The sequence below is a fragment of the Rosa rugosa genome, chromosome 1 (assembly GCF_958449725.1).
Source record: "Rosa rugosa chromosome 1, drRosRugo1.1, whole genome shotgun sequence".
NCBI classification, from domain to species: Eukaryota; Viridiplantae; Streptophyta; class Magnoliopsida; order Rosales; family Rosaceae; genus Rosa; species Rosa rugosa.
This window is the reverse complement of record NC_084820.1, coordinates 50,606,537-50,631,536: the sequence shown is the minus strand read 5'-3', so window position 1 is coordinate 50,631,536 and position 25,000 is coordinate 50,606,537. Positions and strand designations below refer to the sequence as shown.

General features: G+C 37.8%; 3 protein-coding genes across 3 annotated transcripts; all 3 read left to right on the top strand.

Annotated features, from left to right (window-relative positions):
* The first annotated feature begins 1,478 nt into the window (after positions 1 to 1,478).
* LOC133725305 (hexokinase-1-like) lies at positions 1,479 to 6,343 on the top strand. Its single transcript, XM_062152513.1, has 9 exons — positions 1,479 to 1,917; positions 2,496 to 2,646; positions 2,725 to 2,907; positions 4,284 to 4,358; positions 4,483 to 4,638; positions 4,823 to 4,921; positions 5,016 to 5,146; positions 5,306 to 5,387; positions 5,660 to 6,343. The coding sequence occupies exons 1-9, from the start codon at positions 1,649 to 1,651 to the stop codon at positions 6,005 to 6,007; spliced, it is 1,494 nt and encodes a 497-aa protein (XP_062008497.1). The 5' UTR covers positions 1,479 to 1,648; the 3' UTR covers positions 6,008 to 6,343.
* Positions 6,344 to 7,355: 1,012 nt separating this feature from the next.
* On the top strand, positions 7,356 to 13,825 carry LOC133730004 (ABC transporter G family member 24-like). Its single transcript, XM_062157639.1, has 14 exons — positions 7,356 to 7,633; positions 7,904 to 7,980; positions 8,270 to 8,542; positions 8,723 to 8,786; positions 8,882 to 9,028; positions 9,210 to 9,244; positions 9,385 to 9,458; positions 9,756 to 10,621; positions 11,081 to 11,377; positions 11,607 to 12,101; positions 12,566 to 12,714; positions 12,957 to 13,246; positions 13,346 to 13,479; positions 13,584 to 13,825. The coding sequence occupies exons 1-14, from the start codon at positions 7,356 to 7,358 to the stop codon at positions 13,735 to 13,737; spliced, it is 3,333 nt and encodes a 1,110-aa protein (XP_062013623.1). The 3' UTR covers positions 13,738 to 13,825.
* Positions 13,826 to 16,059: 2,234 nt separating this feature from the next.
* LOC133725302 (ABC transporter G family member 24-like) lies at positions 16,060 to 23,059 on the top strand. The gene is made up of 15 exons (XM_062152507.1): positions 16,060 to 16,234; positions 16,605 to 16,954; positions 17,086 to 17,165; positions 17,453 to 17,725; positions 17,932 to 17,995; positions 18,091 to 18,237; positions 18,411 to 18,445; positions 18,598 to 18,671; positions 18,985 to 19,841; positions 20,291 to 20,587; positions 20,832 to 21,326; positions 21,768 to 21,916; positions 22,182 to 22,471; positions 22,570 to 22,703; positions 22,804 to 23,059. The coding sequence occupies exons 2-15, from the start codon at positions 16,680 to 16,682 to the stop codon at positions 22,955 to 22,957; spliced, it is 3,324 nt and encodes a 1,107-aa protein (XP_062008491.1). The 5' UTR covers positions 16,060 to 16,234; positions 16,605 to 16,679; the 3' UTR covers positions 22,958 to 23,059.
* Positions 23,060 to 25,000: the final 1,941 nt, after the last annotated feature.

The window sequence follows — 25,000 nt, the reverse complement described above, 5'->3', positions numbered from 1 at the left end:
TGCTCATTTGTCTGCCATCAAATGCCAAACTCCTTTATGACAATCAAATGCCTCGAACCAAATTGTTGGGGACTTTGTGCTACCCTGGTTTTTTTGGAGCTTTGATTACTGCCAAAATCAGTGGTTTAGGTTGAGTGAGCAAGAGTTTCTCGTGCCAATGAAATAATAACGTTGGCAAATGTGATTTGTACGGTGTAATTTCGAAAAGAAAGAATGCAATGTAAAATTACTCTAGAACTTAGAAGAGGTCAAATTTTTCATGTGGAAATTTCTTTATTATTAAGGAAGATGAGAATGCTTTGGGTAATTCAGGACAAAGAGATCTTGTATGATGCTTTGGGTAATAGATTTGTCACGTAATTAAGCAAATTGAATGTACAATGAATAGGAAGTGCCAAAATACTTGGAACCGTAAATAATAAATCATCCCATGGAAAAGGTTAGAAAGGCAAAGTATTTTGGCACTTCCTTTTCCATGGGATGATTTATTATTTACGGTTCCAACATGTATGTTGGTCCAGGAACATGACTAGAGACCTTCTAAAGTATGGGTGTCAAGGTAAAGAGGACAACATAACTTCCTTACAAAAATGAGGACATGAAATGTAATGTCAATGAGCCATAATCTGTTGGGGAGGGGACTAAAAAAAAAAATGAAATGTACTAATCGAAATTGTTATATCAGGAGTACAACTCTACTGGAGCATTGATCTTTTCGGTAAGAGGTTGTCTTGGGTTTATTTGCAATCAAATTGACTAGTGCAGTTATTTCTTCACTTGGAAAACTTGGTTTTGTTTTTTCTGATTTTCAAATCGTTACTTTGATTGTCTGCAATCAAATTGACTTGTGCAGTTACTCCTAATGCCATCTTAATGTAAAAGTAAATTGGAATTGAAATTGGTCTACTCATTTCATTGGAATTGGAATTGGTCTACTCATTTCATAGTCCCTTTATATAGGGAGGGAATAACAACGGAAATATCAATTACAATGATGACATTAAATGCAGATTGATCTGTAATCGATGCTGATTGATGGTAATCGCTAATTCCTTGATTCCCTCTTCTGTCACTTTGATGAAGGCACATAATGTGTTTTTCCTTTAACACTTAGGTAATTGTTTTTTTTTTTCTTCTTATTAACGTGTTTTTGGATGAATCATTATGTATAATTTCGCTCCATGTAAATAGATCTATATGCTGTTGTGTTGAACAGAATTGATTCGTGCCTTTCTTGTTTTTGTCTTTGGTGTAGGTAGTTTCCTTCTTTGAAAGGGACTCGTAGCTTTTACCTCAAGTTTGAGCATGTAACTTGACTAAAAACATAGAACACATTGGAATCCACACTAAAAACTCTTGTCCAAATCCTCTCATCCAAATGTTAATTGGTGCTTTTTTTATATACGAGTGTGTAAAACTAGGTAGGTTGATCTTCGGTAAATCAAAAGAAGAGGCAAAAGAGAGAGAGAGAGAGAGAAAAAAAAAAGAAAAAAGAATTTGCCTCTGAAATTCCAAATGTGGAAGTCCGTTAAAAGTTGCTGAAATTGCCACTTATATTTCCCAACCAAACAAACCTCGAATTTCATTCTCTCACCATTTTCCTCATTCTCCACGAACAACTCCCAACCAAACCCATCATCAAATCATCATGGGGAAGAAGGCGGTCGTGATCATCTGCGGCGCCGCGGTGGTGACCGTGGCGGCGGCTCTCGTGGTCCGTCAGCGCACGCGGTGCTCCGGCCATTGGTCCAAAGCTACGGCCATCGTCAAGGAGCTGGAGGAGAAATGTGGGACCCCCATTGCCAGGCTGAGACAGGTGGCCGACGCCATGACTGTCGAGATGCACGCCGGTCTCGCCTCCGAGGGTGGAAGCAAGCTCAAGATGATCATCAGCTACGTGGATAATCTCCCCAACGGGTAATATACTTGAATCGAGTCTTTTTAGTTGGCAATGTGTATATGTATTGGATCGCATTGGTCTTGATCTTCGATGTGGGAATGTGGTTTGTTTGAGATATTTTGATCTGTTTCCGATGTGGGTGTTCGTGTTTGGATTGAAAGATCAGTTCTTGATCCAATTGTTTGTGATTTGTTAGACTGGAGATGCAAATGTGTACACTCTGTTTGATGGTCTTTGTCTATATGAAGTTTTGTTCTATGTTATTGGATGGGTTGAATTCTGATGCAATTACCAAAATGGTCTTTTAAAACTCTGTGGATTTATTTGTTCCTCATGTTGATCTTTCCGGGATTAGTCTTGATGAGAGGAATCTTGCTATATAAAATGTTCCGGTGGGATGAATACGCAACCCCATTTGCCATTGTCTATTGAGAATGAACAGATACATGCCATTTGTTGAACTTCTCTGCAGTCGGATTTTCATTTACACTAAATGCATAAATTTTTACCTTCCGTTTTCCTCTGACTTTGGTTGAATGATTGTCCTTGAGATACGCTGAAACTGAATATCTATCTTCTGTTATGCATATATCAGGAATGAGAAAGGGTTGTTTTATGCGTTGGACCTTGGAGGAACAAACTTCCGTGTGCTGCGGGTTCAATTGGGGGGGAAGGATCGTGGACTTATTAATCAAGAATTCACGGAGGTGGCAATTCCAGAAAATCTGATGGTTGGGACTACAGAAGTAAGTTGTTAGTCACTAACAATACCATTATAATTCAGGGTTTACAGAAGGAAGTCTAAAAGGTGATTGTGATTTCAGGGGCTGTTTGACTTCATTGCAGCAGAACTTACTAAATTTGTTGGTAAAGAAGGTCCAGAACATCAACTCCATCCTGGCAGGCAGAGAGAACTAGGTTTTACCTTCTCATTCCCTGTGCAGCAAACATCAATTAATTCTGGGTCCCTAATTAAGTGGACGAAAGGCTTCTCTATAGATGATACAGTTCAGTCCTCATCACCTTTGCTCCTTTTATATTCTCTAATATCTGTTTTCCCTTAGTTTAATATTCTCCTTTGTTAAAAGAATTCACCAAAAAAAAAGAAGCAAAAGAAAAAAAAGTTAATGCATATAGTCCTATCAAGTAGATATGATTATGCCAGGTCCATTTCTGTTGTAAATAATTGTCATATGTGACTGAAAAATCATTCTATTCTGACTAGAGAATCAATATCTTACAATTCAAGGATGCATGAATTAGCTATTAGGTCCATCCTTGTGATGAAATACAGACATACTGATCTTAATTTCCAGGGCCTAAACCAGAATCTCATAAATACTCATTTTTAGTTTGTCATAAATATTCTGGTAAATCAAAAAGTTTTCATTATGGTTTCTGGTCATATTGTACCTTGGGTTATATATGGTCCATCAGAAATGGAATTGATTTGAATTACAACCGTGTGCTGGCCAGATTCTGATAAATTACACTGTGGGGGCTCAAAACTCTAGTGGTACAGCATGAACCATACACCCATAGTGGGAGTCCAGCTTTTGTTCTTTCCTCTCTAGGTCTTACATCTCCTCTGTACGCTGAAGAAAAACAATCTGTACAGATGTCTGATACTCCTAGTTATGCAATTAGATCAGTTTTCATAACTTTAAAGTCCACCCTTGGTCTTTTCTTCTGATCTTGTGTATACTTCCCTGTATTTGTTTCTCTATGTACTTTTCCACTTCAATAGTAAAAGGAAGACCAAAGAGAAATCCTTCTTCAAAATTCCTTTTCATGTATTGTTTTGAGAAATTGCTCTTTAAGAGTAGTTTCATCTGATAATTGCTTTTTAGCAGGTTTTAAAGCACCCAAAGCACATCCTTCTGTGTGTGTGTGTGTGTGAATATATATTTTTATTCCCCTTTTAAATTTTAATGAGATACTTTCTTTTTTGGTGCATACTTTGAGTTTTGCACAGTTATTTTGGCGCCTGAGACATATACTACAGTTTGGACATTATGTTTTTTGGTCTGATATGTCAGCAGTTCCTTTGGTGTCTTTATTTGGTCTGAGATTCATCACCAACATAATATCTTTTCGTTTCATGTCACCCTGATAACCGACAGCTATTTCACTTCTGTGCTAATAGTCGTGGGACAGAGTTAAGTGAGCCTGTAGGGTAATTCAATTGGGTGAATTTCTGTAATATAGTGGCCTAATCATCCTCAAACACCAGAAATTGTGAAGTTCTCTTTTTGTTTCTCGACAATCTTAGTTAGCGCAACTTCTCACCATTTTCATCATCTATAAAGATACTCTAAAAACATGAAACCTCTTTGTTTACCCTTATTACCACCTTTATTGACTTTAACTGCTTCATGAATAGGTTGGCCAAGATGTTGTGGCTGAATTGAGTAAAGCCATTGAAAAACAAGGGCTTGATATGCGCGTATCCGCTCTGGTAAGCTCTATTTGATGATTCAAGGGCACCTTCATGTTGTTCCTGTGAATAGTTTTATGTCTTTTGGCGTTTTCATATTATTTTTATATCAAAGTTTGGTGTTAATGATACTTTCTTCCACCAGGTTAATGATACAGTTGGAACATTGGCTGGAGGCAGGTACAACAATAACGATGTTGTTGCAGCTGTGATTTTAGGTACTGGGACAAATGCAGCATATGTGGAACGTGCACAGGCTATACCAAAATGGCATGGTCTTCTACCTAAATCTGGAGACATGGTTAGTAGTTCCTTCACGCCCTTGGACTAATCGCAAACTCATATTCTGTAATTTGGTGTATAGTTTCTTAATATCCTTCTTTTTTATTTTTCTATTGTAGCATTAGGGTGGTACCGTTATATTAGTAATATGCAATTTTACTTGGTAAAGTGAATATTATCAAATTCTTGTCTATGGACTTTAGGTTATCAACATGGAGTGGGGCAACTTCAGGTCTGCACATCTTCCATTAACAGAATATGATCATTCATTGGACACTGAAAGTTTAAATCCGGGTGATCAGGTGATTGTACTTTTATACTTCTTGAGTTTGCTTTAGCTTCTATCTTCTGATAAAACTTGAGAATGCATGTATATTAATATCTCGAGTCTTCCAGATTTTTGAGAAGATAATTTCGGGAATGTATTTGGGAGAAATTGTCCGCCGAGCTCTTTACAGGATTGCTGAAGAGGCTTCCATCTTTGGTGAAACTGTTCCACCAAAATTAAAAGTTCCATTCATTTTGAGGTTATCGCTTGAGCCTATTATGTACTCTTTGTTGCATATGTTGCTGTTTTGTGCATATAGTTTCTCTTCAGATTTAACTTCCTTTATATTGTTTAGATTTCCTGCATTTGGGTTTTTGTTTTTGCGCAGTGCTTAATTTGTGAGATGTGAATCACACAGGACGCCTGATATGTCTGCAATGCATCATGATACTTCCTACGATCTTAAAGTTGTACGGGACATATTGAAGAATGTATTGGAGGTATCTAATTTTTTAGGTTGATTGGTGTTGAACCTTATTATCTTGCTTTCACGTAACCATATTCAATATTTGCATCATTTATATGTCTTAGTTCTTAAATGTGTAATATCCAGTGAACTTATAGCAATTTTGTATTTGGTGTACTGTTGAGGTTGAATTTTGCCGCTGATATTCTCTTATGTCTGCATGAGTGACTTGTAAATGTTGTTGGCCAAACTCCTCTATTAAGTCTCTTTAGATTTAAAGTTTTTGAATCTTTTGTTCTATTTCAGATATCAAATACTTCTCTTAAAGTAAGGAAACTTATTGTTGAGCTCTGCAATATTGTTGCTACACGTGGGGCTCGCCTTGCTGCTGCTGGAATCTTGGGGGTTCTGAAAAAGCTGGGAAGAGATGTGCACAGGGATGGGGAAAAACAGAAGACAGTGGTAGCTTTGGATGGTGGATTGTTTGAGCACTACACTGAATATAGTAAGTGCATGGAAAATACCCTAAGAGAATTGCTCGGAGAGGATGTTGGCGCATCTATTGTTATTGAGCACTCTAATGATGGTTCCGGAATTGGAGCTGCCCTTATTGCTGCTTCTCACTCACAATACCTCGGAGTTGATGAGTCCTGAGTTTTTCCCAGGAAATTAGAGTGCTTTACTAAAGAAAATTTTAAAGTTTTGGCACTTTGTTTCTGTTCCAACTAGAACCTCTCCCATTTTTCATCTTATTCCCGCACCTTTCCGCTCTGCCCATTTTCACCTTAGGAATGTTGTTTTTTTTGGGTGAGTTTTAGCTTGTGGCTTTGCAGAAAGTAAAAGAGTTGAATTGGTTGTATAAAAGCAGGACCTGTAAGCGGCCAATGCTATACTGCTTCGGCCTGCTAATTACCATTTTTCCCTTACGTAATTCCATATTTATATGTCCAAAATAATACAAGTATTGAGATGCTTCCTTTCCTCGGACTACTACATCCTTGTGATCAAAGCAGTAAAAGCATGCAAATGCTCCTTGAGTTAAATCATACATGTTCGAGCTAAATGAATTTCTCATGTTTTAGGCACTCAACTGCCCCTCTTTGTACTCGGAGCAAGTTCATTTCTTTCTCATGGAAGAATAACGAGGAGTGATAGATGAGACAATCACCGATGAAACACAGTCATGGCATTGAAATCCAAGATGTGACATTGCATTCAAGTCTCAAATTCTCATAATTGCACACAAGAAAAATCAAGCGATATTAGACCTTCGTAATTTTCGGTTACAATGACATGCCATTCCTAAAATTATAGAATTCATATCAAGCACTTTACAACTGTTATGTTCTCCTCCTGGATGAACCTTGTAAGCAAGAACAAACTGCAAAGTTAATCTGGATTTTTTAAGTAACATCAAAGACAGTGTCTCAAACTAGCTATCACAGCTGTCAAACTCCTTGTGATCCGGTGCCTACTTTTTCACCATCCGGCCGCCGGTGGAAATCTGTCAAGCTAGAGAAACAGCCTTCCCCCATAACCCCTTATATTTCTGCAACAGACTGCTTCAAGGTCCATTAATGGCCTTTCCCTCTCCTGATAAACAAGAGATTCAAGATTGGGTGCTTCAATCTTGAAGGTGTGAGGTACATCAGTATCTAAATGGCAGACCACAACATTCTTGAGATTTGGAATATCACAAAGTTCAACATGTTGCATGTTTTCACAGTGTATCAAATCCAAACTCTCCCGCGAGGGGCACCTCTAGCCAGTACTCTCTATTTATAGGGCGCAAATATTATTACTTGTTCCTTACGGAATTCACATTGGCACTTTTATTACGGAATAGCATTGTGGGGTTTCCGAACTTGCCTCCTCTTTTTTTTGGTCTGAAAACTTGCCTTTTGTTGATTTGGATTGACCTAATGAAAGATTTTTATCCCCTTGGCATTGAACTTCCCTCTTCTAACAAATCGCAAGCTTCAAATGTTATCAAACCCTAAATATGGTGTCAGCAGCCTGTGACATCAACCCTACACAAAGGCCTCATTCACTGTTCTCAAAGCCTCCTGCACATTTGTCTCACTTACTGGCTATTTTGGCTTTGATCTTGGCACATTGGCTTCACTTTGTGCAGGGACAAGACTTATATGACTTTGACCAAATTGACAACCCTACTGTTCTTCCACTCATCACACAGATTGTGTATGGTCGCATCTCCAATGCCACAGCAATTCTCAGTCGGGATCTTAGCAACCATTCCAGCTTCTGTGTTAAAGACCCGTAAGCTTTCCTTTAGTTACTTCTCTGTACGTTTGACATGAAACAAAACAAGAGAATGCTGACTAATATAATGGCCCAGTGAGTGTGGCAAGTCAACTCAATTCAATTTATGCTTTATTTTCAGAGTTTACTTGGTCCTAGGTTCCATTGGCATGCTTTACAACAACGCACTTGTCCATACTTTTTCTTTGTTAGAGTTACTAAGGCTATTAGACTCTTTGAGGGTTTTGTAGATTTAGTTTGATTTTGATGCCCAATTCGCTGTTTCAGGGAAGCTGATTGGAACCAGGCATTTAACTTTTCGTCGAATCTGGATTTCTTAATTTCATGCATTCAAAAGACGAAAGGTACAAATAGTTTTGATTTAGAAAAGCAGTGGATGTTTGCTTTGTTTGGTTCGCAAGTAAGGTAGGGATGGTAAAATTCAAAATTGTAAGCAAAAGGTTTTGTATCTTTGCAAATCGAATAGAGATAGATGTTTCCATGCTTCATTTTATGGCTCTTAGACTGGTTGAAATATTTATCTGTGGTAAGTTGGTAACAGTCATTCCTCCTGGACTACTAGCAATCTAGTTGTGAATTTGAGCTTGTTATAAGTTATAACATCTCTTTCCTGGTGGTTTTACGGTTCAACAGGAGATATTACACAGCGTTTGTGTACAGCAGCAGAGATGAAATTCTACTTTGAAAGTTTATTTGAAAAATCTGAGAGCGCAAATTACTTGAAGCCTAACAAAAATTGTAATTTTACCTCATGGATTTCGGGGTGTGAGCCTGGATGGGCTTGTAGCAGTGTCCAGAATCAGCATGTTGACCTTCAAAATTCAGACAGCATTCTTGCAAGAACTCACAACTGCCAGCCTTGTTGTGACGGTTTCTTCTGTCCACACGGTCTTACTTGCATGATACGTAAGTAGCTGAAGTCCTCAGTGCTTCTTCTTTTACTTTTTTTATATATTTTTTTATTAAGGATTGGAATTAGCTTATAATTGCGGTGTTGATGATTACCATCCCTTTCTCTAAAATGTAACTGTGTTTCCTTGATGGATTTCCCCTTACTTTCTCTCAATTGAAATCCTGTTCATGAAGCTTGTCCATCGGGTTCTTATTGTCCCCTGGCAACACTGGACAAAACGACTGGTGTTTGTGAACCGTAAGTTCAGATCTAGCTTTACCGATCACTGTATCTGTTGTGTTCAACTGCCTTTAATGTGTAAAAGCGATACATGAATTAGTGTGTTATTGCAGATACAAATACCAACTACCTCCAGGGAAACCAAACCATACTTGTGGAGGAGCAAACGTATGGGCTGATGTTGGTACTACTAGTGAAGTATTCTGTCCAGTTGGATCATATTGTCCAACAACTGTTAAAAAAATTCCTTGTAGTAGTGGGTAAGATGTTTAGTCAGATCCCTACTTTGTTTATCAAACTCGCTTGCTGTTTAGTTGATTGTCTCCTGTTATTATTCTGATTTGACAAAAAAATTTTGGACTAGGAATATGAGATTTGTGTTTTTGATTTTTGAATCAATTTCCTTGTTATGTATTAAATCATTTTTCAATGCAATTGCAGACACTACTGCAAGATGGGTTCTACCTCTGAGAAACGTAAGTTTCATTTCGTTTCAGCTTCCAAATAAACATTGTATCATGTTCCTGATTGCGGTGTACCTTTAATGATCACACCTGGAATTTGGACTTCTGTCTTTCTGTGCAACCAGCTGACCTTTGATTAATTTACGCCACAGGCTGCTTTAGGCTGACTTCATGTAATCAAAGCACTCCAAGTCAAAGCAGTTATGTATACGGAATAATGCTTATTGTAAGTTCTCTGCGTTATGGAATAATATCAGCAGACATAGTACTACATGATTGGTTTAAGTGAGGCTCACTATGCTCATCCTAACAGCTAGAAGTTCCTATATGATATATTCCAGAGAGAAAGTATTCGGAAATGCTGTTCCATACTTTCTTTTGGCATCCCATCTACATTATCTTGCAGAAAACCTAATTATGTAGTGTACTTGAGGAAGCATACTTATGACTGGTGTGCAGTTGGCACGTACTATCAAGAACCAAAATATAAAATGAACTTTATCCTATTCATTTTCTTATGCAGGCAGCTCTAAGTACTCTTCTACTTATTGTTTACAATTTTTCCTACCAAGTTCTCACCACTAGGAACAGGACACTGGCCAAATCCCGGGAGGCGGCAGCAAAATATGCAAGTAAGATAGCAATGTCACGCCAAAGATGGAAGTCTGCTACAGACGCTGCTAAGAATTTTACTAGTGGATTGCCAGCTCATTTATCACCCAAGTTTTCTCGGAAAAAGGACATCCCAGGTGCACCTCTGCATCCAAGTGCATTCTCTGCTGCTTTGTTCTCACCTATGCCATCAAAAGGAAAGCAAGAGGAGTCTAGTGAGCTCATCCAGATGAGCGAAACTGAAGACAATCCAGAGAGTTTCGAAGGTTTTATATTTGGACCTGAGGATACAATTGTAGGAAATGTGTCAAGAGGAAAATTAACACGTACTCATGATCAGATATTCAAGTATGCTTATACTCAACTTGAGAAAGAGAAGGCTCTGCAGCAAGACTACAAGGACCTTACCTTACCTGGGGTGGTTAAAATGGCCAATAATATTCAGACAAGGAAAAGGCCTCTGATGGAGATTTATTTTAAAGACCTTGCACTTACTTTGAAAGCGCAAAATAAACATATACTGAGATGTGTAACTGGTAAAATAAAGCCTGGCTGCATTACTGCAGTCATGGGTCCGTCAGGTGCTGGAAAAACAACATTTATTTCTGCTCTAGCTGGAAAAGCAATTGGATGCAAGGTGACTGGTCTAATTCTTATAAATGGAAAGAATGAATCAATCCATTCGTATAAAAGAATCCTAGGTTTTGTGCCGCAAGATGATATTGTGCACGGAAACTTGACAGTGGAAGAGAATTTGTTGTTCAGTGCAAAGTGCAGGTATGCCACATTCTGTTCTTTGCAGATTTCACTCCAGTAGTACATTTTATTATTCACACGTCCATATTGTTACTACATATATATAGGAAATTTGGTGTTGTAGTTTATCACCAACCTGCTCACTACAAAGTTCACTATGAAGCGGTGATGCAAACGCATGAACCCCAGATAATCAATCAAAATGTTGTTAATTTGGTTTTACGGTGATCTTATGCTAGTGGTTATCCTGAATTATGTTCTAGAATGCAAGTTTAAAATTTACTAAAACATAGCTAATATCCCCTAGAAGCAGGAAGAGTTTCAACATCACAAAATTTTCAGATTTTGAATTTCTCCTGGTTGAATTAGTTTTACCTGTGTCCATCGCCTGAATGAAAAGATGGTTAGTTTTAGACAATGTAGTTGTAGTTACTGCCTCACTGGTGTTACTTTTCAATGATGCACTTCTGAATTTTGAAGATTGTCAGCGGACTTATCAAAAGCAGATGAATTCCTAGTGACTGAAAGAGTTATCGAGTCCTTGGGCCTTCAGACAGTACGCAATTCCTTGGTTGGAACTGTAGAGAAGCGAGGAATTTCTGGAGGAGAGAGGAAACGTGTGAATGTTGGCGTGGAAATGGTTATGGAACCTTCACTTTTGATTTTGGATGAACCCACATCAGGGTTAGACAGTGCCTCTTCTCAGCTACTTCTTAGAGCACTTAGATGGGAAGCTCTTGAAGGGGTAAACATTTGCATGGTGGTTCACCAACCTAGGTACCTTATATTTCCAAGGTTCTTTAAAATTTGAATTTCCATGGTTCTTTTTCTTTCTTTTTTTTGGTCGTGAGTGAATCCTTGAGTGTGCCAAGCAAGCTTTATTGCAAAATGTTTGGTAAAAGAAATGATGTTCTAGCTAGAACTTATCTTAGATTCTCCTGTGTGTTCTTTCTTTCTTTGGATTAGTACTCTCTGACATTCATCAATGAAAAAATTTCTGCTCCAGTTATGCATTATTCAAGATGTTTGATGATCTGGTACTCCTGGCAAAAGGAGGCCTTACTGTCTTTCATGGATCAGCAGAGAAAGTTGAAGAATACTTTGCAGGCCTTGGGATCAATGTCCCAGACCGGATCAATCCTCCGGACTACTTTATTGACATTTTGGAGGGAATAGTAACAACAGAACGCAGCTCAAGTGTAAACTATAAAGAGCTTCCTATAAGATGGATGCTTCATAAGGGGTACTCAGTACCCCCTGATATGTGGCATAGTACTGCTGGACTTGCATTGTCCTCAACCGGTGGAAATTCAATTGATGAAACAAATATTGCTGCTGCTGAAATGGAGGAACCATCTTTTTCAGCAAGTCTACGGAAATACATAAAAACTAATATGGAATTGCATTGTGATTCAATATGGCTCAATTTCTTGAAATCCAATGATTTATCAAACCGTAGAACTCCAGGAGTACTTCAGCAATACAGATACTTCCTCTGCAGGTACATTTATCAATGTTTTCATGTGCTTGTACATCACATTCTGGTTTTCAATTAAATAATTGTGCGCTGTACTTAAATACCAATGCAAAACATCGATACAGTGCCATGCATTTCAAGTGTTTTCAGAAATACCTGTAGGTAGTTGATTATGATATGAAAAGTTCGTTTAGAGATAAAATAACTTGAAAGCTGGCTTCTTCTTTTTTGTCAGTCATAACCGAGACCAAATGAAGGGTGAGGTGCACTCATGTCACTTTAGCAGTTTCATCATCTATGCAATATGTCCTTTTCTGGGACCATTCTTTTACATAATGTCTTAAAAACATGTCATATCTTGTGTGCTCTATATTTATGGGGTTCTGCCGTGGGGAAGGAGATGCAAAAGAAGAACAATAGGTGCATATTCTTACATATTTCATATCTTAGTTTTCAACTATTTGATACATGCATTCATCTCATGTCAGAGTCAGTAAGCAGAGACTTCGAGAAGCTCGAATACAAGCAGTGGATTATCTGATTTTATTACTTGCTGGAGCCTGCCTAGGATCACTTGCTAAAGTGAGCGACCATAATTTTGGAGCACTTGGTTACACATATACCGTTATCGCAGTTTGTAAGTAGAATTAGTTTTTGTTTTCTTTATATCTAGACTCAAGTGATTGATACTTAAGGTGTTGTTTTTCCACATTAACATAGTAAGTATTTACAAGGCCTAAACGATGCCCACCTGCTATATAAAAGTCAATTTCAGCTTTGATAAATCAATATGATAGCCAATGTATATTTTACTTATTCCATTGTGCATATGCTTAAAGTTTGCAGATCCTTACCATTAATCTTGTTCCCGATTTTCAGCTCTACTGTGCAAAATTGCGGCTTTGAGATCGTTTTCTCTGGACAGATTACACTATTGGAGAGAAGCTGCATCTGGAATGAGCAGCTTGGCTCATTTTCTCGCTAAGGATACAGTTGATCATTTTAATACAGTGATCAAACCTTTGGTGTATCTGTCCATGTTCTACTTTTTCACCGACCCAAGATCTAGCTTAGCGGATAATTACATTGTTCTACTCTGCCTTGTGTACTGCGTAACTGGTATAGCCTATGCATTAGCAATCTTCTTTGACCAAGGTGCAGCCCAACTGGTAAGCACTAGAAACGCAGCATTTAAAGAATGTCATCTGAACATTCATTTTTCACATTCCATCAGTGTTTTTTTTACTAAGAAGCTGCTATTCTTGCAGTTATCAGTCCTTCTTCCCGTTGTTTTGACTCTTACAGCAACACAGCCTCAGGATAGTGAAATTCTAAAGATTTTGGCCAATTTATGCTATCCTAAGTGGGCTTTGGAGGCATTTGTGATTGCAAATGCTGAAAGGTAGTCATAATTAACTTCTCTGAACAAGTGGTTGCAACATTAATGAACTATTATTGGTGAGTTTTTCTGATCCCAATCACTGAACTATTTCCTATATGTTACAGCTACTCAGGGGTATGGCTAATAACTCGTTGCGGGACGCTTTTGAAAAGTGGCTATGATCTTCATGATTGGAATCTTTGTATAACTGTCTTGATCATCACTGGTTTAGTTAGTCGTGTGATCGCATTCTTTTGTATGCTGATCTTTCAGAAGTGAGATTTCAGAGATCAGCAATCAGCAGAAGACCAAGTTCTGTACAAACTTGTGAAGAAGTTCTTAAAGGTTCATATTGCCCTCAAGTTCCCAAACAACAGAGGCAAGTAGTAAAATGGTTCGGAAATTGAGCTTGGGACATATTCTTTGGAAATTTCTTGAATGAGAATGTCCAATTTGAGAATTAGATAATAAAGTATGCGTCGCAACGAGTCCGCAGTAAATTTCGTGAAGTTTTTCGGACATCAAAGCTCTTTATTACAAATTTCGGAACTTTGAAAATAAATGATTTGTTTAGGAAAAATATCTATTGACTCAAATTTCAGCTACTTTAACTCAGGGCCGGACCTGACACGAGGCCCAAGAGTCGGCTGACTCAGGCCCAGAAATCTAGGAGGCCCAATAAAATTTTTATAGCTATTTATTATGTCCAAGTGTCATATGTGTCAGTGCTCCAAAGACAAGTGTGTGTGAACATATTAATTAACAGCAATCACTTCTCCGAATAAAGGGAAAGAAACATAAGTTTAAGGGGCCCCACAAAAAGTTGGACAGATTTTTATATATGTGCCCCTAGTTCACCTGGTTAGCTACTAATCAAGGATGATTTGCTCACTTACCGTCCGATTTCAATCAGACGGTTGACAAGTATCTGGATTTTGGGAGATGAGATCTGTTAACCGTCTGATTTCAATCGGACGGTAAGTGAGCAAATCATCCCTGATCAGTAGCTGACCAGGTGAACGGGACTGTATATATATGATGCTTGACATATATAATGTTAAAGTGTATACACCCATTTAGACGTAAAAGAAAGAAAATGGGGTACACCCATTAATAAATACTTGAAAGTGTACCAAAAAAAAAAATTTAATTAAAAAAAAAAAAAAAAAAAAAAAAAACGGTAGAAGCCTAACTGTCTAAGAGATTTATTGTATAAATAGGATTCATAATGTAAAGTTTAACTTCATTTACCCTAACATCTTATAAGATTGCCTACTTACCCAACAAATTATATATTTTTTGCCCTAATACCCGGTTAAGTTTTTTTTTTATTGTTTTATTTTTATTTTTTTTGGACAATTTTGCCCTCTCCGTTTGTCACATAGAGAGAAAAATCATCGGAGACTTCGCCGATCACCTGAAAGAGGGCATCAAGATGAATCCGTAGCTTTTCGCAGATCCTGAATCGGAGTTACGGATCAAAAGTTTTGATTTGCTGAAGTTTTAGAGAGTGAAAAGAGGAAAGAGAAATCTCTCCGAAAATTGGTACGGTAGAAATGTGTAGGCTGGTTTCCTATTTATAGGAAAAGAGAACCAATAGAGATAGGCCATGTGTCTAACTTTAATAAACCACCAAGAAGCTTGTGACACTTGTCAAGCTTCTATCACTTTTCTTCCTTCCACTTGACAAATGTCCAAATGACTCATGTGATTGTAACTGACACGTTAAGATGCTACTCTTGGTCACGAAGTAAACCCTTTGACCAATGGGAAGACGCCAAGTCACTAAATAATCACTTTGCATTGGGCTCGGTGACCTTTAGGAACGGGCAAAGAAGCTTTTCACTGTGGGTAGTACAAGAATATTTAGTTGTTGTCCATTGACTACGCTTTCAGGCCTAATATTAGGCCTGACTTTATTGAGGTGCCAGACCTTCCTGTGGATGTGAACTCTTGGAAAGATCAGCCTGTTATACACTTATACCCAGAATAACTTTTATCCGTTGAGCAACGACGGTTTCACTCGGCATCGCTAAATTTTAAATATTCTTTAAAAATAGCTTGGGAATCCGAAAAATTCACCGAAAAATGCTGCGAATATCTCTACTTTTCATTTCCAACCTCGAAAACAAAATTTGAGCAACTTCAAAATTTAGGATCTCACATAATTTAACTTATGACATGTGGCAAGTGGAGAGCATATGATCCTTATTTGTAAGACTTACATGTTTAATTCGGCCTTAAAAGGATGTATCTGTTAAGTCATCTTGTGTCAATAACTTATGTGCAATTTGTTAAATTTTAGAACTGAGCTGAGCCTAAAAATGTCTTTTAGTGTTTAAATGGGGGTGAATAAGAATTTTATTGTGCCCGTGGGGGTGAGTGAGAATTTGTTTTATAAAATTTGGACTTGACTACTCCATTTTTTTTTTCTTTTTTTTTTTAGAAAGAAAATAAAAGAAATCATTCAAAACCTATGGAGATTACATGGTGCAATCTGAGCCGTTTGATTTCAACCGCTGCCTGATCTGGGCCGTGCATCACTCATTCTATTTGAAGTATAAATATCAGGCTCGAAAGTCTCGACTGTGCATGGCGAGAGTGGTAGCGGTAGCTATGTAGAGACTAGAGAGAGAATGAGGTGAAGGATTATATGGTGTCTCCTTTTCGGATCGTCAACTTTGGAGAGAGAATCAAAGCTTGGGAGCTGCCGGCAGGTTTTCTGCAATTTCGGGCGATTTTGGTCGCAATCGATCGGCGAAGACCGAGTTAAGAGGTTTGATCTACTCTTCGAGTTCATTTACGAGTTTTGGTTGGTATTTTGGGTCCGTCGGCCACCAGTGGGGGAGAGATGAGTACATTACTGGTTTGCAGGCCAGTGTGCCAGATTCATCCGTAATCAGTATCTCGGATGAGTCAGTTGTTTAGACTTTAGAACTGTACCTATATGACTCATAATCTGCAGAAAAGCTTTTGTGGATTTTTGTAAAGTGATGATAATGCCAAAGTGTAGTGTTCATATATTTGTTTGGATCTTGAATAATCTGAGGTCCTCTAGCTCTCGATCATGAGTGTATGTATTATTTGTACTGCACGTCTAGCTAGGTAAATAAATTGCTACACTGACCCTTTAATTGGTTTGACAGATTCTGTGAGCGCGTGGTTTCACGCTCTGTTAGCGGCGCCTGGGTGAGGTGGGTGGGCTGAAGAATCTGTATTCAATGATGATGTCAGCAGCCTGTGACGTCAACCCTACACAAAGGCCTCATTCTTCACTGCTCTCAAAGCCTCCTGCGCATTTGTCTCACTTATTATTACTAGCTATATTGGCTTTTTTGATCTTGGCACAGGGACAAGACTTATATGACTTTGACCAAATTGACGACCCTACTGTTCTCCCACTCATCTCACAGATTGTGTATGGCCGCATCTCCAATGCCACAGCAATTCTCAGTCGGGATCTTAGCAACCATTCCAGCTTCTGTGTAAAAGACCCGTAAGCTTTCATTTAGTTAGTTACTTCTCTGTACGTACGTTTGACATATAACAAAACAAGAGAATGCTTATCGAATTCGCTGAGGGTTTTGTAGATTTAGTTTGATTTTGATGCCCAATTCGCTGTTTCAGGGAAGCTGATTGGAACCAGCTGGCATTTAACTTTTCGTCCAATCTGGATTTCTTGGAATCATGCATTCAAAAGACTAAAGGTGCAAATAGTATTATTTTGATTTAGAAAGGCAGTGGATGTTTGCTTTGTTTGGTTCACAAGTAAAGTAGGGATGCTAAAATTCAAAATTGTAAGCATAAGGTTTTGTATCTTTGCAAATCAAATATAGAGATATATGTTTCCATGCTTCATTTCATGGCTCACTCTTAGAGTGGTTGAAATATTTTATCTTTGGTAACAGTCATTCCTCCTGGACTACCTAGCAATCTAGTCGTAAATTTGAGCTTGTTTTAACATCTCTTTCCTGGTGGTTTTACGGTTCAACAGGAGATTTTGCACTGCGTTTGTGTACATCAGCGGAGATGAAATTCTACTTCAAAAGTTTATTTGAAAAATCTGAGAGCGCAAATTACGTGAAGCCTAATGAAAATTGTAATTTTACCTCATGGATTTCGGGGTGTGAACCTGGATGGGCTTGTAGCATTGGCCAGAATCAGCATGTTGACCTTCAAAATTCAGACGACATTCTTGCTAGAACTCACAACTGCCAGCCTTGTTGTGACGGTTTCTTCTGTCCGCACGGTATTACTTGCATGATACGTAAGTAGCTGAAGTCCTCAGTGCTTCTTTTTTTTACACTTTTTTAATTTTTTATTAATTTTTTTATTAAGAATTGGAATTAGCTTCTAGGAATGAAAAAATATAGTTGTGGTGTTGATGATTACCATCCCTTGCTCTAAAATGTAATTGTGTTTCCTTGATGGATTTCCCCTTACTTTCTCTCAATTGAAATTCTGTTCTTGAAGCTTGTCCGTCGGGTTCTTATTGTCCCCTGGCAACCCTGGACAAAACAACTGGTGTTTGTGAACCGTAAGTTCAGATCTAGCTTTACCGATCACTGTATCTGTTGTGTTCAACAGCCTTTAATGTGTAAAAACGATACATTAATTAGTGTGTTATTGCAGATACAAATACCAACTACCTCCAGGGAAACCGAACCATACTTGTGGAGGAGCAAACATATGGGCTGATGTTGGTACTAGTAGTGAAGTATTTTGTCCAGTTGGATCATACTGTCCAACAACTGTGAAAAAAATTCCTTGCAGTAGTGGGTAAGATGTTTTATCCCTACTTTGTTTATCAAACTCATTTGATGTTTAGTTTGTTCTCCTGTACGTTATAATTCTGATTTGACAAGAAATTTTCGACTAGGAATATGAGATTTGTGTTTTTGACTTTTGAATCAATCTCGTTATGTATTAAATCATTTTTCATGCAATTGCAGACACTACTGCAGGATGGGTTCTACCTCTGAGAAACGTAAGTTTTATTTTGTTTCAGCTTCCCAATTAAATAAGCGTTGTATCATGTTTCTGATTGTGGTGTATCTTTAATGATCACACCCCTCTGTCTTCTTAACCTGGAATTTGGACTTCTGCTTTAAGCTGACCTTTGAATAATTTACGTTGCAGGCTGCTTTAAGCTGACTTCATGTAATCAAAGCACTCCAAGTCAAAATAATTATGCATACGGAATAATGCTTATTGTAAGTTCTTTGCATTACTTCAGAAACAAAACCTTGATATCAGCAGACATAGCCCTACATGATTGATTCAAGTGAGGCTCACTATGCTCATCCTAACTGAAGTTTCATATGATATATTCCAGAGAGAAAATCTTCAGAATTGTTGTTCCATGCATTATGCATACTTTATTTTGGCTTCCCATATACATTATCTTGCAGACAACTTAATTTATGTAGTGTACTTGAGGAAGCATACTTATGACTGGTGCACAATTGTCACTATCAAGAACCAAAAATATAAAATGAACTTTATGCTATTCAATTTCTTATGCAGGCAGCTCTGAGTACTCTTCTACTTATTTTTTACAATTTTTCCTACCAAGTTCTCACCACTAGGAACAGGACACTGGACAAATCCCGGGAAGCGGCAGCAAAAAATGCAAGGAAGGTAGCAAATTCATGGAAATATGCTGCAGATGCTGCAAAGAATTTTGCAAGCGGATTGCCAGCTCATTTATCACCTAAGTTTTCTCGAAAAAAGGACGTCCCAGGTGCACCTCTGCATCCAAGTGCATTCTCTGCTTCTTTGTCCTCACCTGTGCCATCTAAAGGAAAGCAAAAGGAATCTGGTGAGCTCATCCAGATGAGTGAAACTGAAGACAATCCAGAGAGTTTTGAACGGTTTATCTTTGGATCTGAGGATAAAATTGTAGGAAATGTGTCAAGTGGAAAACTAACACATACTCATAGCCAGATATGCAAGTACACTTATGCTCAACTTGAGAAAGAGAAGGCTCAGCAGCAAGACTATGAGGACTTTACCTTACCAGGGGTCGTTGAAATCGCCAATAATATTGAGACTAGGAAAAGGCCTCTAATCGAGATTTCTTTTAAAGACCTTACACTTACTTTGAAAGCGCAAAACAAACATCTATTGAGATGTGTAAGTGGTAAAATAAAGCCTGGTTGCATTACTGCAGTCATGGGTCCGTCAGGTGCTGGAAAAACAACATTTGTTTCTGCTCTAGCTGGAAAAGCAATTGGATGCAAGGTGACTGGTCTAATTCTTATAAATGGAAAGAATGAACCAATCCATTCGTATAAAAGAATCATAGGTTTTGTGCCGCAAGATGATACTGTGCACGGAAACTTGACAGTGGAAGAGAATTTGTGGTTCAGTGCAAAGTGCAGGTATGCCACATTCTGTTCTTTGCAGATCTCACTCCAATAGCACATTTTATTATTCACATGTTCATATTGTTACTACATTTTGAAAATTTATTGTTGTAGTTTATCACCAACCTGCTCACTACAAAGTTCAATATGAAGCGGTGATGCAAACGCATGAACCCCAGATAATCAATCAAAATGTTGTTTGGTTTTACTGTGATATTATGCTGGTGGTTATCCTGAATTATGTTCTAGAATGCAAGTTAAAAATTTTCTAAAACAAAGCTAATATCCCCTAGAAGCAGGAAGAGTTTCAACATAACAAAATTTTCACACTGAGAATTTCTCCCAGTTGAATTAGTTTTACCTTTGTCCATGGCCGGAACAAAAAGATGGTTAGTTAGACAATGTAGTTGTAGTCACTGCCTCATTGTTGCTACTTTTTGATGATGCACTTCTGATTTTTGAAGATTGTCAGTGGACTTATCAAAAGCAGATGAATTTCTAGTGACTGAAAGAGTTATTGAGTCCTTGGGCCTAAAGACAGTACGCAATTCCTTGGTTGGAACTGTAGAGAAGCGAGGAATTTCTGGAGGAGAGAGGAAACGTGTGAATGTTGGCATGGAAATGGTTATGGAACCTTCACTTTTGATTTTGGATGAACCCACATCAGGGTTGGACAGTGCCTCTTCTCAGCTACTTCTTGGAGCACTTAGATGGGAAGCTTTTGAAGGGGTAAACATTTGCATGGTGGTTCACCAACCTAGGTACCTTTCAATACAAGGTTCTTTAAACTTTGAATTTGCATGTTTTTTATTTTTTTTGATCTTGAGTGAATTTATAAAACTAGTTTCTACTTTTTGTTTGGACTCTTGAGTGTGCAGCAAGCTTTATTGCAAATGTTTGGTATAAGAAATAATGTTCTAGAACTTATCTTAGATTCTCCTTTGTGTTCTTTCTTCCATTGGATTTGTACTCTGACATTCATTAATGCTAACACTTCTGCTCCAGTAATGCATTATTCAAGAAGTTTGACGATCTGGTACTCCTGGCAAAAGGGGGCCTTACTGTCTATCATGGATCAGCAGAGAAAGTTGAAGAATACTTGGCAGGCCTTGGGGTCAATGTCCCAGACCGGATCAATCCTCCGGACTACTTTATTGACATTTTGGAGGGAATAGTAACAACAGAACGCAGCTCAAGTGTATACTATAAAGAGCTTCCTATCAGATGGATGCTTCATAAGGGGTACTCAGTACCCCCTGATATGTGGCACAGTACTGCTGGACTTGCATCGTCCTCAACTGGTGGAAATTCAATTGATGAAACAAATATTGCTGCTGCTGAAATGGAGGAACCATCTGTTTCAGCAAGTCTATGGAAATACATAAAAACTAATGTGATATTGCATTGTGATTCAATACGGCTCAATTTCTTGAAATCCAAGGATTTATCAAACCGGAGAACTCCAGGAGTTCTTCAGCAATACAAATACTTCCTCTGCAGGTACATTATCAATGTTTTCAGGTGCTTTTGTATATCACATTCTGATCATGGCAATACTTAAATACAGAATGAAAAGCATCAAAAAGTGCCATGCATTTCAAGTTTTTTCAGAAATATCTGCAGGTAGTTGATTATGATATGAAAAGTTAGTTTAGAGATAAAATAACAATTGGAAGCTTGCTTCCTATTCTTTTTTGTGTTAATCACAACTCTGAGAACCAAATGAAGGGTGAGGTGCACTCATGTCACTTTGGCAGTTTCATCATCCATGTGATATACCATTCTTTTACATGGTGTCTTGAAAACATGTCATATCTTGTGTTCTCTATATCTATGGGGTTCTGCCATGGGGAAGGACATGCAAAAGAAGAAAAGTAGACGCATATACTTACCTATTTCCTATATTACTTTGCAATTGCTGATACATTCATCTCATGTCAGAGTTGGTAAGCAGAGACTTCGAGAAGCTCGAATACAAGTAGTGGATTATTTAATTTTACTACTCGCTGGAGCCTGCTTAGGATCACTTGCTAAAGTGAGCGACCATAATTTTGGAGCACTTGGTTACACATATACCATTATTGCAGTTTGTAAGTACAACTGATTATTGCAGTTTGGTTACACATATACATTCATCTCTAGGCTCAAATGATTGATACTTTTTCCCCACTCTTGTGTTATTTTTCCACATTAACATAGGAAGTATATATAAGGCCTAAAAGATGCACACCTACTATATTAAAGTCAATGTCGGCTCTGATAAATCAATATGATAGGCAATGCGTATTTTACTTCCATCATGCATATGCGTAAAGTTTGCATGTCCTTACCATTACTCTTGTTCCTGATTTGCAGCTCTACTGTGTAAAATTGCGGCTTTGAGATCATTTTCTCTGGATAGATTACACTATTGGAGAGAAGCTGCATCTGGAATGAGCAGCTTGGCTTATTTTCTCGCTAAGGATACAGTCGATCATTTTAATACAGTGATCAAACCTTTGGTGTATCTGTCCATGTTCTACTTTTTCACCGACCCAAGATCTAGCTTAGCGGATAATTACATTGTTCTACTCTGCCTTGTGTACTGCGTAACTGGTATAGCCTATGCACTAGCAATCTTCTTTGACCAAGGTGCAGCCCAACTGGTAAGCATTAGAAATGCAGCATTTAAAGAATGTCATCTGAACATTCATTTTTCACATTCCATCGGTTTTTTTTTACTAAGAAGCTGCTATTCTTGCAGTTGTCAGTCCTTCTTCCTGTTGTTTTGACTCTTACAGCAACACAGCCTCAGGATAGTGAAATTCTAAAGATTTTGGCCAATTTATGCTATCCTAAGTGGGCTTTGGAGGCATTTGTGATTGCAAATGCTGAAAGGTAGTCATAACTTCTCTGAACAAGTGATTGCAACATTGATGAACTATTATTGGTGAGTTTTTCTGATCCCAATCACTGAACTATTTCCTATATGTTACAGCTACTCAGGGGTATGGCTAATAACTCGTTGCGGGACGCTTTTGAAAAGTGGCTATGATCTTCATGATTGGAATCTTTGTATAACTGTCTTGATCATCACTGGTTTAGTTAGTCGTGCGATTGCATTCTTTTGTATGCTGATCTTTCAGAAGTGAGATCTCCAAGATCAGCAATCAGCAGAAGACTTCTTTTGAAGAAGTTCTTAAAATGTTCATATTGCCCTCAAGTAGTAAAATGGTTGCATTTTGAAATAAAAATTACTGATGATCGATATCCCAAAGTTTAGAGAAATAGAAACTAGAATGTGACAGTAGCGTCTCTTAGTTTGGTATATTATCATTGAGGAAACTCATTAAAATTTTGAGAGCATCAAAATTGAGAAATGGGATCTTTGCAAGCATATGAATGATTAAAGACAACAAAAGGAAATGGAGAATGGATAAGCAAAGCTCATTTGGAAAGAAAGAGCGTGTTGTTCATTTCACACATGAATGAACTTAAATCTACAAAGTTTAGATTTGTGTAATGTAACAATGGCCCAGAAAAGGACTGTTGTAATGCAACTTCAAAGAACATTATCCTCGCCACAGAACTCAAAACAGAGACCACAGAACTGAATTCCTTTGGAATAAAGACCAGTCTTGTTTTTCGTCCCAAAGTTAGGCAGCCCTCAACCACAGTCGACAAAGACCCTTCAAATTTCCCCAAGCCTCTCTGTAATATTCCTTTCCATTCTCTCCGGCCAGACAGTTTTTCAATTCCCACAACGTTGATTATGATTTCTGTATTGAGGGAGAGTCCCTTTCTTACTTACCAACAAGTGTAACATATCTGGTGGTTCAATTCTTCATATATGAAAATAATGAGTCAAAGTAGAAGAATGATGCATTAAGGGACCCAAAGAATAGTTTTAGGGGACTGTCCCTGTTTGGTTCTATCCTATTGAACTAAGGTCGATTTCTACTTTCTGCCTAACCAAAGTCCCAATCCAAAAGGAATACAATGAAGCATACTTGGTTGGAAGCTTTCTTTCAATTTGTAGGAGCTTTACTTGGTAGTTACCATATAAAAATAGTTACCATATAAAAATGGCATTTATGATTGCACTAAAGATCCGTTGGTGAGGGGGTAGCGTTCAAATGATTCAATGCATACCCCAACCTATATATGGTCAATTTCAAGTATGAATACCAGCTTTACCATAAGCTACATGGTCAATTTGTGCGGAAAGATGGTAGATTTGTTTGCATAGGGCACCTTCACGTGTCCGCACATATATCTCACACGTCGATATATACTTCAGTTTTTTTTTTTTTTTTTTGGTCAAAATATATACTTCAGTTTAACAATGCATCTTAAATGATTAAAAGACATCATTATTATGTGTGATTACAAAAATGTATTCAATTAATGACTCCTTACGAAACCAAGGGAGTCTAGAAGAGGAGTGGATTTTAATATCACAACCAGTTGGGAGACAAACGTTGGTTGCTGACATCACAATATTGCCTACATCTTCCAAGAATGTAGATAATATTGTGTCGCAACTCCTTAGACATTTTTTTTTTATAACGCAAAGTTGACTAACTTGTACTAGGTGCACTAATGATAGAGAAAATGCTCTATTAATCTATTATTAACAATTACAATTATTGTCTCTATCTTAAGTTGTTAACCATTTGCTATGGTAGCATTATTTACAACAATAGCTTAGTCTTCATGATGATACTAAAAGTTAAACTTTGTTCGCAGTCAAACATTATAAACGTCCTTTTCAGGTCGAGCAAAATAATTGAGAAACAAAACACCGTTGTCTCATAGCCAGAGATGGACATTTTTGTTTGGAAGAAATTAAGAATTAGGTAGAGATGGTTACCATAGTCAATTGTTTGTTCAGACAAAAATAAAAATAAAAAAAAATGTTTGCTCCCCAACAATAGGTCAGAAAATTAGTCCCTCTCAATAATGGAAATGGGAAGGTGGATCTCCTTTGGGTCATTCATTGTTTGTAATTATGCAATGGTCTCAATCACATGGAAAGAAAAGTGGCCAAATCAAATCTAAGCAGGTTTTCATCGTGTATCCTTTTTCTCTTATCTTCTGCTAATATGCAACCGTCTAGTGGTCTCAATCAAAATGATGGAGATGTCACTGGTGTGCCAAATCAATCAAAACACAGGTTTTCTTTGTAGGAGGCA